The 13623-nt window shown below is 46.6% G+C and overlaps 1 protein-coding gene across 2 annotated transcripts; it reads left to right on the forward strand.

Moving 5' to 3' along the window:
* The first annotated feature begins 5796 nt into the window (after nt 1–5796).
* Nucleotides 5797–13239, forward strand: ARL2BP (ADP ribosylation factor like GTPase 2 binding protein). Of its 2 annotated transcripts, none has more exons than XM_055332227.1 (6): nt 5797–6098; nt 6779–6840; nt 8366–8472; nt 10137–10222; nt 10467–10563; nt 11063–13239. In XM_055332227.1, exons 1-6 carry the CDS (start codon nt 6061–6063, stop codon nt 11171–11173), a joined length of 501 nt encoding a protein of 166 aa, XP_055188202.1. In that variant the 5' UTR covers nt 5797–6060; the 3' UTR covers nt 11174–13239. The 2 variants fall into 2 exon arrangements, with proteins under 2 accessions (XP_055188202.1, XP_055188203.1); XM_055332228.1 differs by having other exon boundaries at nt 5800–6098; nt 11085–13239.
* Nucleotides 13240–13623: the final 384 nt, after the last annotated feature.

The raw sequence follows: 13623 nt of genomic DNA on the forward strand, positions 1-13623 counted from the left end.
TATATATATACACACACACATATATAAATATATATACATATATATATATATATACCTTCTTTAGCTTGTGAATACAGTAATTTGCATTGAAGAAATAAAACATTTATTGCCTTTTTTGACTAAGATTTCACAACTTTCATTGGTACCTGCTGCTAAGGTTCCAAGACTTCATTCTCTCAGTTTTAAGGGCTACTTTCCAAGGTAGGAGAGAGTCAAGTATTAGAATTAAGAAGCAAGAGTAATCGTTTACTCATCCTGCAGATCTTTGTTGAGCACCTAGTATGCTCTGGGCACTTTGCATGGTATACAAAACATATCTGTTTGTGGAGCTTATGTCTGACAGTGGGGAGAAGACAATATATTTGTTTCATAAGTTGTTAGTGCCTTCAAAGATTAGGGTGCTATGAGAGAGAGAGAATGAGTAGGACTTAATTTAGATGGGTGGAAGGGGACAGAAGAAACCTTACTGAGGAACTAACACTAGTAAAAACGTCAAGGGAAAAGTAGGACATGGCCAGGCATGGAGACCGAGAACAAGCTTCTAGGATTCCATAGCTATGGGAACACAGCATTGCAGGCAAAGGCCTAACTAGGAAGAAACCTCAGTGAGCTTCAGGATCTGATGGAAGATTCCTGAAGTTAATAAGGTAGGAACTGAGAGAGTAGAACAGTGTGCTCCCATGTTGGAGAGGTCAGGGGACTACTCATGAAGCCATGTTGAGGAATTCATATTTTATCCTAAGTGCAATAGAAAGCAAAGAGGTAAACATGGGAGTGCACCAATAATTGTAAAAGATAGCGCTAGCATCTATGTGGAGAATGGACAAGGTAGGGGTGAGGAAGGAGCAGTGCAGGGCAGAGAACAAGCAAAACAAGGAAATAGTAAAACCAGTAGGGAGACTTTGAAGTCCAGCAGACAGGTGAGGGTGGCCTATAAATGGACAGAATTAATAGGTCATCTCACAAATCGAATGCAAGAGTCTATTAGCTTTCTAAAAATCTCTTGAATTTTATTCATAAGATAGCCTTTTCCAATTCTTTACTAGACAAGACAAAAGGATTTCAATACTAAGTTACTCGGGATGGGAGCAAAGTTGTAATCTTGGAGCTGCTGCAATGGGAAAGACCACATAGAGAAAAAAAAAATTGGGAATAGCAAGCAATGTAGAAGGGAATAAACTGTAGATCAATATTCTGCACTGCATGTAAGTATTCTAAGAGAAATTGAAAGCTAGGCTTTTACTGATACCAGAGAGAAAATATTAAATGCTGGCATTTCTTCGGTGATTTTTAAAGATTCTGTGTCTCTCGTGAATAAATAAAGAGGCAGAGACAGGCAGAGGGAGAAGCAGGCTCCATGCAGGGAGCCTGGAATGGAACTCAATCCCGGGTCTCCAGGATCATGCCCTGGTCTGAAGGCGGCGCTAAACCACTGAGCCACCTGGGCTGCCCTCTCAGTGACTTACTGGAGAAATGCTCCCAGGGTTCCAGCCAAAAAAAATTTTTTAATGAATTACCATCTTTTTGGAATGATACTGATAAAGCAAGGTAAAGTTATGGTGCCATTTGCACACCAGAAAACAAGGATTCAATCACAGAAATCAAAATTTTATTTGCAGAAAATGACATTTGCATGAATTTCAGATATCTTGAATCCAGGAAACTGTTCAGCTCTTTCCAAGATAGTCTTTTTTTTTTTTTTAAAGGTTTTATTTATTCATGACAGAGAGAGGCAGAGACACAGGCAGAGGGAGAAGCAGGCTCCATGCAGGGAGCCTGACGTGGGACTCGATCCTGGGATTCCAGGATCAGACCCTGGGCTGAAGGGGGCACTAAACCGCTGAGCCACCCAGATAGTCCATTTTTTATTCATTCACTTAAAACAATTGTTTTTAAGATTTTGAGAGAGAGAAATAGCGTCAAGAGTTCTAAGAGGGAGAGGAGCAGAGGGAAAGGGACAAGCAAACTCTGCACTGAGCGTGTAGCTTGACAGGGGTGCTCCATCTCAGGACCCTGAGATCATGACCTGAGCCGAAATCAAGAGTTGGGCAGTTCACCGACGGAACCACCCAGGCCAGATCATAATCTCATTGGTTGTAGGATCAAGCCCTACCTGGCTACTCCCTCACCTGGGAGTCTGCTTGATTCTCTCCCTCTGCCTCTACCCCCCAAAATAAGTCTTAAATTGTTTTTTTTTTTTAAAGATTTTATTTATTCATGAGAGACACAGAAAGAGAGGTAGAGACACAGAGGAAGGAGAAGCAAGCTCCAGGCAAGGAGCCCAACGTGGAACCCAATCCTGGGAATCCAGGTTCAGGCCCTGAGCCAAAGGCAGCCACTCTACCACTGAGCCACCCAGGCGTCCCTTAAGATTTTTTTTAATGCTTACCCACAAAGGATTTAAGAAATGACTATTGGGACGCTTGGATGGCTCAGTGGTTGAGCGTCTGCCTTCGGCTCAGGGCATGATCCTGGGTCCGGAGATTGAGTCCCACATTGGGCTCCCTGTGAGAGGCCTGCTTGTCCCTCTGTCTCTGCCTCTATGTCTCTCATGAATAGATAAATAAAATCTTAAAAAAAAAGAAATTATTAATGGAAAACATAATATATTCAAGTGAGTCTTAAATTTTTTCTTTAAAGGCCATCATTCTGTTTTAGCAGAAAAAACATGTTCTGATTTCTAGGAGTATTGTTTGACAGCTCAGGGATTGGAGCCATATATAGCATGACAGTTAAACATACCTTGGGAGTAAGCCTGGACCCAGTTCCAGCTCAATGATGCCACTTATCACCCATTTGCAAGTACTTCTAAGCCTTTGTTTCTTAATCTAGAAGATAATACCTTTAGGAGTTGTTTCTTTTTTTCTCATAGAGTTTCAAGTATTTCAAAAAGAGACCATGTATATAAATACATGCTTAGCACAGTAACTGGCACATGCCTGAGTAAATGGGTACCTATTATTATCTTTGTGCCCATTTGTTCTTAAAGCCAGACATGGTAGGGCACCAGGTGCCCTACCATGTCTGCTGATTTTGGCTAAGGTCATGGTCTCAGGATCCTGGGCTGAGCGGCTGATTTTGGCTAAGGTCATGGTCTCAGGATCCTGGGATCCAGCCCCATGCTGGGCTCCCTGCTCGGCAAAGAGTCTGCTTGTCCCTCTCCCTCTGCCTCAGCCCTTCCCCCGTTTGTGCTCTGTCTCTCTCTCAAATAAATAAAATCTTAAAACAAGACAAAACCCAGAAATGGTGAAGTGGAATTAGCCACAAATTCTTTGACATCTTTCCCATCTACAAATGAAGTTTAAGCCCCCTCTCCTAAAATCTGGATGGACTTCATGTCTATTTGACTAATAGAATTCAGTGGAAGTGACACTGTGCCAGTTTCCAGTCCCTAAGTGGCTGGCAATTTCCAATTCCTGTCTCTTGAAATATTTGTTTTTGGACCCAGCCACCATGGTGTGAGAAAACTCAACCATCTCTGGGAAGACTTAAATGGAGAGAAACTGAGGACACCCCCCACACACACTCCCTGCCAACCAGTAGTCCTCTGACCAACATCCACAGCTGAGCTCCCAGGCAAGAGCCAACAATGATTTGCCAGACATGTGAGTGAACATGCTGGAAGAGGCTCCTCTAGCCCCATTCCAGCTGCCCCAACTGATGCCAAGTAGAACAGAGACTGTCACTACCAAGTCCTGCCCAAATTGCAGATTGCTAAGCACAATAATTGTTGTGTTGTCACTAAATTTTTGGGTAGTTTGTAATAGCAATAGATATCCAGAACAGCTGAAATCATTTCCTACTCCACTCTGATTGCATATGATTCAGAAGTAGAAAAATGGTGAGCACGTTCATTTAGTCCAGAAGAAATAAATGGTTTATAGAGAAAATAGGTCATGAGGAAATGCTGTTTGCTTTGAGCTGCAAAACCAGCACTTGCCTTAAATATAACTCAGTCTAGTTAATCAGCAAACCTTTATAGATACCTGTCTTCTATTTGGTGCTAAATTTAATAGCTCGGAGATCTGATTTCATTCACTCTGGATACAACTGTCTTGGTAACCATTTTTAGTTCCAGATCCCACTGTTTGTTTTTTAAGATTTTATTTATTCATAAGAGACACAGAGCAAGAGACAGGAGCAAGAAAGAGCAAGAGGGAGGAGCAGGCTCCCTGCAGCGAGCCTGCTCCTCCCTCTGCCTGTGTCTCTGCCTCTCTCTGTGTGTCTCTCATGAATGAATAAAATCTTTAAAAAATAAATAAAATGTTATTTGAGAGAGCGAGACAGCAAGCATGAGTGAGCGAGGGAGGGGCAGAAGGGGAGGGAAAGGGACAAGTAGACTCTTGTTTGGTGGGGGAGGGCTCAATCCCATGACCTGGAGATCACCATCTGAGCCAAAACCACAGTGGGATACCAAACCCATTGAGCCACCCAGGTACCCCTCACTGAGATCTATTGGACTCACTGGACTATTTTATGTCCATTCAAAATGTCAATTCACTCAGGCTGGCCATCTTGACCCTCAGATCAAACCTTCACTGCAGACATGTACCACACATTTGGCCCAAGGGTATAACACAACCAAAGACACATAAGGCCTCATGGTCCAATCCTGAGAAATCAGCTCCAGGCACCTGGGTGGCTCAGGGGTCGAGGGTCTGCCTTTGGCTCAGGTCGTGATCCTGGGGTCCGGGGGGTTGAGTCCCGCATCAGGCTCCCCTCAGAGAGCCTGCTTCTCCCTCTACCTGTCTATGCTTCTGCGTCTCTCATGAATAAATAAAATCTTTAATAAACAAAGAGAAATCAGCTCTCGGGAATCCTTTTGCAAAATTTGAGTTTGGGAGGGGAGTTTTCCTGGAACAAAATTATCCCATTTCTGATTACATTGGTTCAGTGATTGTCAACTTTTATTGCGCCTAATTAGCCAAGAAACTAATAACTGTTTGCCGAATAATGTTTATGATATGAATATTATCCTTATGATGTAAATTCCACATAGGTTGCAACTGTCTTATAAGAGGTCTGCATTATTAGATTCAAAAGCTAAGGGACTGGCACTCAAGAAATCTGCAGTTTAGGGATCCCTGGGTGGCGCAGTGGTTTAGCGCCTGCCTTTGGCCCGGGGCGTGATCCTGGAGACCTGGGATCGAATCCCACGTCGGGCTCCCTGCATGGAGCCTGCTTCTCCCTCTGCCCGTGTCTCTGCCTCTCTCTCTGTGTGTGATTATCATGAAATAAATAAAATCTTTAAAAAAAAATCTGCAGTTTACAGTGCTCTTACAACCCACTTTAATCTTTTTTAAAAAGATTTAGGAAGCGAGCAAGCACGGGGAGGCCGGCGTTAGGGCGGCGGGAGATGGAGAGTGAGAATCTCCGGCGGACGCCACGCTGAGCGCGGAGTGCACGCAGGCCGGGGTCTCGATCCCGGGAACACGGTCTGGGCGGAAATCCCGAGTCCCACCCTAGGCCACTGAGCCTCCCAGGCGCCCCCTATTTAATCTTCTTAAATCCTGTAATTTATCCCCAAGTTGCAAGCGAAACTGCGGTCCTCAGCTTCCATTCCTTCCTCGTTAAGAGGGGACGACGCGACAGTTAGCCGCCACCAACCCAGGCGGCCGCTGAGGCTCAAGGCCTGCCCCCCGCGCCTCTCTCTCTGTCCTCACTTCCGCTCCTCACTTTGCCCCGCCCCCGGCGTCGGGCAGCGCGCGCCTGTGATTGGCTCTCGGGAAGCGCGAGGCGGCGGAAGGGGTTGTGGTGGCCATGGTGACGGGAGGCGGGGCGCGGCGCCGGGCTGTGGGTAACTGACGCCCGGACCCCGCGGCGAGGGCGGCGCGCGCCGAGAGGCCTGGCCGGGCGCGGGGGCCCGGGCGGCGCGTGGCCGCCGCCGGGGAGCCTGAGGCCTGAGGCCCGGGCGGTGAGCGGCCGCGGCGTCGGCGGCGAGGCCTCCCGGATGCGGGCTGGGGCTCCACGGAGCAGAGCGGAGGCTGGGCCCGGGCCGCGGGCGGGGTAAGGCCGACGGGCGCGCTCGCCCCGCGGGTGGATGCGGCGGCGGCGGCGGCGATGGACGCCCTAGAGGAAGAGAGCTTCGCGCTGTCGTTGTGAGTGACGCCGCCCGGCGCTCGCCCGGGCCTCCGCCCCGTGCAGTGGGGGTGTCCCGGAGGGCCGGGAGCGGGGTGAGGGGCCGCCGCCGACCGCGCGGCTGCAGCGGCCTCCCTGCTGAGGCCTGGAGGCCGCGGCGGGGCGGGGGGGCGGGGAGCGACGCCTCTTTCACCGTCCCCCTGCCTCCGACCCTCCGTCGTCAGCAGAGCCCGGAGGCCTTGAGCTGCCGAGGCCGAGCACGGGGCGGAGGACCCGCCACCACCTCGGGGACTCCCGGGCCTGTCGCCCTCCGCCAGTGTGTCGCTGGCGCCGGGCCCACGCTCGCAGGCCGCTCGGTGTGCGCTGATGGCGACACCCTGGGGGCGGGCGGACGGGCGGGCGGGCCGACGGGCGGGCGGGCGGGCCGTCGCTCCCTTTGCCTGCCCCTGTCGTAGTTCCTCGTGTCAGGACAGGTTTTCTGAAAGTGGAGCCATTCATTGAGCTTCGATGTCACCAACGTGTCAAGTGTATCGCGCTGTTCGGAATCGCTCCCTTAGACGATGCTCATTCTTAGTGGTTGAAGCTGGGTGATGGGAAGTTCGTTTTGCGGTTTCTTTTTTAGGCGTATTTAAAATGTCCTTGATTTATTTTTTAAGCGAATTCTTTGAAACAGCACCTAATGGCGGTATGTATTTTTCAGCTCTTCTGCCTCTGATGCAGAATTCGACGCTGTGGTTGGATATTTAGAGGACATCATCATGGGTAAGCTTCCTTGAGCCGCGGTCTAACCTGTGCCCTCTGTAGTTCTTACCCCCTTGCAGTTTGGAGTTCATTTTGAGAGAAAACAGCAAGCTGCGAATCAGTTTCAACGTAGCACAGAGTAATATTAAGCCTTGCTGTGATTTTTGAGGCAAACATCCCCCACTGCTTCAACAATAACCATAGATTTAGGTCCTGGAAGGGATTTACGGAGGGGATGGGGCCCTAGACGTTAGGAAGCTCTTGGCACAGCCTGCCTTATTTCAGAGTAAGAGGAATTCCATTTTTCAGTTTTGAGCTTTAACGTTTTCATCACATAAACCACAGCCCAATACCATAGTCATAGCACACATGTCCATGAAGAAAATAAAGCGCCATAGTTCAGCTGGTTCTGTATTTTCCTGGGTTCTGAGGCTCGCTTTGTGCATTAACTTGGGTGCACACAGGCCTGCTAATAAGCAGTGACACGCACCCCCAAGGTTTACGACAAATACGTGGGGGAGAAAAACTTTGAGAAAATTCAGAGTTTTCTTCGAATTAGGCAAAAAAGGACTGTGTTAGTTTAGTGGCCCTAGCAGTGTTTCTTAGTCTAGTTTAGTCTGAAAATGACTGACCCAAGCTTTTATATTTTCAGGTCCCAAAAAGGTTCACACTTTAAATATTTCACCAGTAAGCCCTTGTCCCCTGTGACTCTGACAGCTTCTGGGAGAATCCCAAGGAATACTTCTGAGTTTTTTTGCCCTTTTGGGCACCCTGTGTGCCATGGGAAAAGGACCCTTTTTTAAGCTCAGGGTATTTATCCTAAAGTCTGGGTCATTTGTGAAGCTTTCCTTTTACTTTCAGAAGTAATATTCTCTTCACTTGCTAACGTTCCCTGTTCTCTCACATTCAAGTGTTTGCTATAAACTAATCTCTATGCTCGTCCTTATCTGAATTCTACTTGGCAATCCTTAATGATAGGTACTTTGATCATCCTCATTTTCTAGTCGACAAAACTGGGGCTTAGAGATACTAGGAAGTGTGCCAAGGTCACACAATTCAAGTGGCTGAGCTAGGATCAGAGCCCATGTGCTTAATCACTGCACTGTTACAGCTGCTGAAATCATATTATAAGAGAACCATTCCATTCCTTTGTGGAAAAGGAATGTGAAGGAGCTCCCAAGCCACCCTGAATTGGGTGTCTTTAAAATGGACCAAAGAATGGTGGTCATGGTTGCATAACAATGGGGATGTACTTAATGCCACCAAACCACACTCAAAAATAGTTAAAATGGTGAATTTTTTTGTGAGGTATATGTTTCCACATTTTAAAAAGTACTAATACTTATTATTAATAAAAAGACTGGATCGGGCTTTTTGAACACTGGTATCCTATTGAACACTTCCTTAAAGCATCTTTAGCTTTCCCTCTCCTAGATCCTGGCCATTGAGAAAGCACTTGTGCTGGCAGAGAATTCCTGCCTGTTTATAAATCAGAATGGTTTTTAGTTTCCAATAAAAAGCATAACATTTTCCTACTGTTGTTCAGATGACGAGTTCCAGTTACTACAGAGGAATTTCATGGACAAGTACTATCAGGAGTTTGAAGACACGGAAGAGAATAAACTCACCTACACGCCTATTTTTAATGAATATGTAAGTGGTTTTGTTTCCCTCCCCCTGAGATTAGTAGGAGTTCTTTAAAATGTGAGTTGAAAACCAAAAGATGTTGACATATGCTGGACTTTGAGAAGCTGCCACCTGTCAGGAATTGTTTAGAATCCGGTTTAGTTCTCATCTGTTGCTTTTCCTCCGCAGCATTTGGTGGCTTTCATCCAACTTGTTTTTTGTTTGTTTGTTTGTTTTTTTGGGTTTTTTTTAGATTTTATTTATTTACTCATGAGAGACACGGGGAGAGAGAGGCAGAGACACAGGCACAGGGAGAAGCAGGCTCCATGCAGGGAGCCCGTCACAGGACTCGATCCCGGGTCTCCAGGATCACGCGTCTCCAGGATCACGCCCTGGGCTGCAGGTGGCGCTAAACCGCTGCGCCACCAGGGCTGCCCCATCCAATTTATTTTAAAAAAGAAGTTTGGCTTGATCATACTCCTGACTTCAGTTATAACATGGGTTCACTGTACCTTGCATTGATATGCTTTTGACCTTTGGACTTGGACACACACTACAGCTGACCTTTAAACACTATGGAGACTTGGGGTGCCGATGCCCCTGTGGTCAAAAATCCCCATATAACTTTCTGACTTCTCAAAAACATAACTACTTGTAGCCTGTTGACTGGAATCCTTACCAATAACAAATTGTTGATAAACACGTATTTTGTATAGATATTCTATACTGTATTCTTAAAATAAAGGAAGCTGGAGAAAAGAAAATGTTACTAAAATCATGAGAAAGAGAAATTACAGTTAAAGTACTGTATTATATTTATAAAACAGACAACCCACGTCTGTGTGGAGACACACAGTTCAGACCCTCTCTATTAAGCATCAGCTGTGTTTTTTGCTACAATACATCCAGTCAGACATGGCATGACTGTTAGGTGGAAGTGAAAACCAAGACCAAGATCATTAATCAATTGGTGGGGAGACCAAGACCAGAACCCAGGAGTCTCAACTCTGGACCCTTGCTGAGCCTGGAGTTACCCTCTTGGTACGATATCCTCTGTCTGAGCAAAGGTTGAGTCTCTGGGACTTTCTTAGCCTTAGAAGCATGACATCCTGGATGGTTTCCTCCAGCCAAGCCTCAACATATATAGAACCTATAATTACCTCCAGCAGTATGCTTCTTTGCCCCCCTCCCCTTTTTTTAAAGATCTTTTTATTTATTCATGAGAGAGGCAGAGACACAGGCAGAGGGAGAAGCAGGCTCCCCACAGGAAGCCCGATGCGGAACTCCATCCCAGGAACCCAAAAACTGAGGATCACGACCTGAGCCAAAGGCAGACGCTCAGCCACTGAGCCACTCAGGCGCCCCTGTCCGTTCTTTTTTAATAGATTCCATCTACCCAAGGAAAAAGGCTCCACTTACTTCATTACTCACTTCCTACCATGGGGGTTGTCCCATGCCCTGGTGTCCGCTGCCTCCACCTATCTCAGCACCTTCCCCTTCCCCATGTGAGCCAGGGCACGTGCTCAGTGAGGACAAGCGCCGTATTTGGGTTGTTTAGTTTCCCCAGTGCTCACCATGGAGCCTGGCACACAGAATAGGCTCTTAGGAAGTGTTTGCAAAGGCCTAGAGCCCAGGCTTTTCTGAAAAGCAGCCTTGTTTTCCTAAAACCACGATCCCTTCCACTGTTGCAGATTTCTTTGGTAGAGAAGTATATTGAAGAACAGCTGCTGGAGCGGATTCCTGGGTTTAACATGGCGGCTTTCACAACAACTTTACAGTGAGTTGCGCTTAACTCTGCATTTGTATCTTTTTCACCTTCCTCCTCCTCCACTCTGAAAAAAAGGCCCTCTTTTTTAATTTTTTTTTTTTTATTTTTGCCCCAGTGCATGAACATGAAGGGTGGCAGCACTCAGTGGTTGGGTCCTGCCTGGGTGGGAGGCCCTCACAACCCTCTAGTGGGATCTTGAAGAGACAGAGTCTGTTTTAGCCTGTTGTGAAAAGGCCATCCTTTTCCTCTGCAGGCACCATAAAGATGAAGTGGCAGGCGACATATTTGACATGCTGCTCACGTTTACAGATTTCCTGGCTTTTAAAGAAATGTTTCTGGACTACAGAGCAGTAAGTCACTCTTGCTCACTTTGTTAGCCACATCAAAGCACTAAGGAAATGTCAAGTAGAAACTTGGTTTCTCCCCACCACTGGCTGCCAACAGTCTGGCAGCTAACCAGGTGTCAGAAGAGCAAGCTACTGTCCTCCAAGCAGGACCCAGCACCCTTACTGAGGGACTATATTGTCGTGTTTTGTTATAACAAGTCCCAGGTACCTCTTACAGACTATAAATAATCAAAAGGACAAAACTGAAAAGCAGGTCTAATTACCTTGCCTCTCTTCTAATGCAAGCTCTTCATAGGAAAAAATCTATTTCTGTGAAAAGAGGTGACACTTTTTAAAGAATGACTGGGGCAGTGCTGAACCAGAATGCAAAATAACCTCCTTCCCCCTCCTGTGTGCTCCTCTGTGGCCACCCTCTCAGCCTGAGCACCTCCTCCCCCATGCCAGAGGCAGAGTTCTGACCTAGAAAAGGACTTTTATTTTTCCCCTATTCCTTGCTTCTTAGGATTATTTCTTTTCTAACCCAGGAAAAAGAAGGTCGGGGACTGGACTTAAGCAGTGGTTTAGTGGTGACTTCATTGTGCAAATCATCTTCTGTGCCAGCTTCCCAGAATGACCTGCGGCCCTAGGTCCCACCACCCAGCAATGGGATCTTTCTGGACGTTGCCAGCCCAATAGACTGGAAGAGGCTCTGACTAATGTGACAATACACGTTGGAAAGACTGACTCTGTTTTACAACTCATTAATGTTAAGTATTGATGGGTCAGAAGACAATCCACTGACCCTCCAGAGACCCTGAAGCACCTTCTCGTGTTCGGTAATCCTAGCACTCCTCCCCGAGCAGACCCCCTGCCTCAGGCCTCTGCGTCAGGCCCTTCTGGAGCAAGCCCAAGGCGGGCATCACACCGGGGCCTCTTCCCCTGATATACATGCTGGTAGGTCAGAAGCATTTGGAAGAACCCATCCTCTCCGGCCCACTTTGGCTCAGCAGGTTCTGCATGTCCATCAGGCTCTTGTGTGCTCACAGCCTTCTGTATGCATCGTTTCATCAGACCTGCAGCCCCAAAGGGGGTTCTTCCTGTTGGGGAACATTTCCCTAGGCTGTTAATCAAGCCAGCCGCCTGGCTGAGCTCCCTGCCACATCCCAGCTAGCCTCGGCTCTAGGAATCAGCTGAGGATTCAGTCCTGTACCTGAAGCTCCATGTGAAAATCAGTTTCTTGTCTTTCACTTCGCAGTCCTTGCATCACTGTCTTCTGCTAGTCCTTGATGTAGTCTGTTTCTAGAATCCTCTTAAGCATTTTTTAGAAAAATATTTTTATAGGTAAATACTCAGGCTAACCTAGTGGATATAATCTTGGAGCCTCCATGATTACCCACTTAAAGATCAAAGTATTATATGCTATGTGCTTTTTAGCTGTTAGTGCTATGAAAGCGAAAAGGCTTTCTTTGTTGGCATGCCTGGTTTACTGGGCGCCAACGAGTGTGTGCTTATGCTGGAAGTAGGCTAAAAGGTCTCCCTTTCTTACAGCATGTTAAGTGTTTGTACAGGTTTCTGAAATCCCTTTCCATATAAATCATTTTGTTAGGTGTTCTGTTGGGGGTAGGGTCTCTGTAGTTGCCTCCTCCTGTCAGAATCTGCCTGCCAAGATGGTGTTCCACTGAGCTAGCTCAACAGAAGTAGGAGAGCAGACAGCTTCACTGGTCATCTGTAGGCTTTGACGTAACACAATGTTTCAGAGAAATTACTGACCAGAAAAGACATATCATACCTCTAGAAAGAAAAAGCATAGTGTATTTCAATTCCCAATGTGTACCTTCTATATTTTTTCCTTAAGTAAAAACAAGACTCTGCTGATTTCAGTTGGCTGTTGTGGTTTTAAAGTATGAGCTATAGACTGTGTTTTTCTGTACTAATGTGTGGCGCTTATTAAATACTTTTGTACCATAAGTAAACTTGGAAGTACATTGCAAGAACCATGATTCTTCAGAGTTCTCCCCTTTCTTCACTGTCACCGTTGGGTCACTGCTACTTTGGTCTTCCAAGCCAAAGGCACTCTTAACCAGCTTTTCCAAATGCTGCCGTTCCTAGCCTTTTGCTTCTTGCCCTTTTTATAGAGGATTACGCCACTATAGAGAACTATGCTGTAGTCCTCTAATGTTTGAAGTACTTGACGAAGACCTGTTGGTCTTTCTGCCTAGTTGAAAAAGCCACAAATGTGTACAAGTGCAAAGAATCCGTTACAAAAAAATAAATGAGAACAGAGGCAAATGATTCTTTTCCACTCGGAAAAAAAAAAGCAAGCAAGCCTGTCGTAGCTAAATATTAGCAGATACGCTTTCTGATTTCTCATAAGGTTTCTAATTTTAGAAACCTGTCTCTGTCCACACAGCAACTTCTGTCCTTGTGTCACTTTTGTTGGAGCTCAGGGCTGGTCTGGAGTGAGAAACCTGCCCAGGTTCAGACAGCTGCACTGTCTTGCTGTGGCCTCCTCACTGGCTGGAAGCAATATTCCCCTAAACTGCAGGGGGCGCTGGCCTAAACAAAACGGAGTAGTCAGAGTGAGCACATGAACACCTGCAATGCAATTGGCTGTTGTGGCAGGTCAGAAACCTTAGGATTTTGTTTCCTCTTAAGCCTCAAAAAAAAAAAAAAAATAAAATAAAATGGGTTGACCCTTAAGACTGAACTCTCCTCTCTGGTTTAGTCCTGGAACAACTAGAGTTTATCAAATTCTGGGACACTTGAGAGTAAAAAGGGATCCTGCCCACGTTTCAACAAGCTAACTGGGACACAGGTGTCTGGGTTAATCCCCATACCTCTGGGCTGGAGTGGTTCCTCCACCACAGTGTTCCAATAGTAGCCGCCACCAGCAGGGGCTCTGTCCCAAGACACCCCCCCCCCCATGTATGCCCGAGATCACAGATAACACCAAACCTGCCTTATACTACTTTCCCTGATACATCCCCTCCTATGGAAAAGTTTAATTTCTAAAGGCATGGTAAGAGGGATGCCTGGGTGGCTCAGCAATTTAGTGCCTGCCTTTGGCCCAGGGCCTGATCCTGG

Source organism: Nyctereutes procyonoides, unplaced genomic scaffold (genome assembly GCF_905146905.1).
Source record: "Nyctereutes procyonoides isolate TBG_1078 unplaced genomic scaffold, NYPRO_anot_genome, whole genome shotgun sequence".
Taxonomy (NCBI): Eukaryota; Metazoa; Chordata; class Mammalia; order Carnivora; family Canidae; genus Nyctereutes; species Nyctereutes procyonoides.

Bases quoted from the DNA above. Each gene is read 5' to 3' on its own strand.
- ARL2BP (XM_055332227.1), top strand. From the start codon at position 6,061: ATGGACGCCCTAGAGGAAGAGAGCTTCGCGCTGTCGTT. The intron at 6,841-8,365 runs GTAAGCTTCCTT...ACTGTTGTTCAG, and splicing joins TTTAGAGGACATCATCATGG to ATGACGAGTTCCAGTTACTA. The intron at 10,564-11,062 runs GTAAGTCACTCT...CTTGCTTCTTAG, and splicing joins TGTTTCTGGACTACAGAGCA to GATTATTTCTTTTCTAACCC.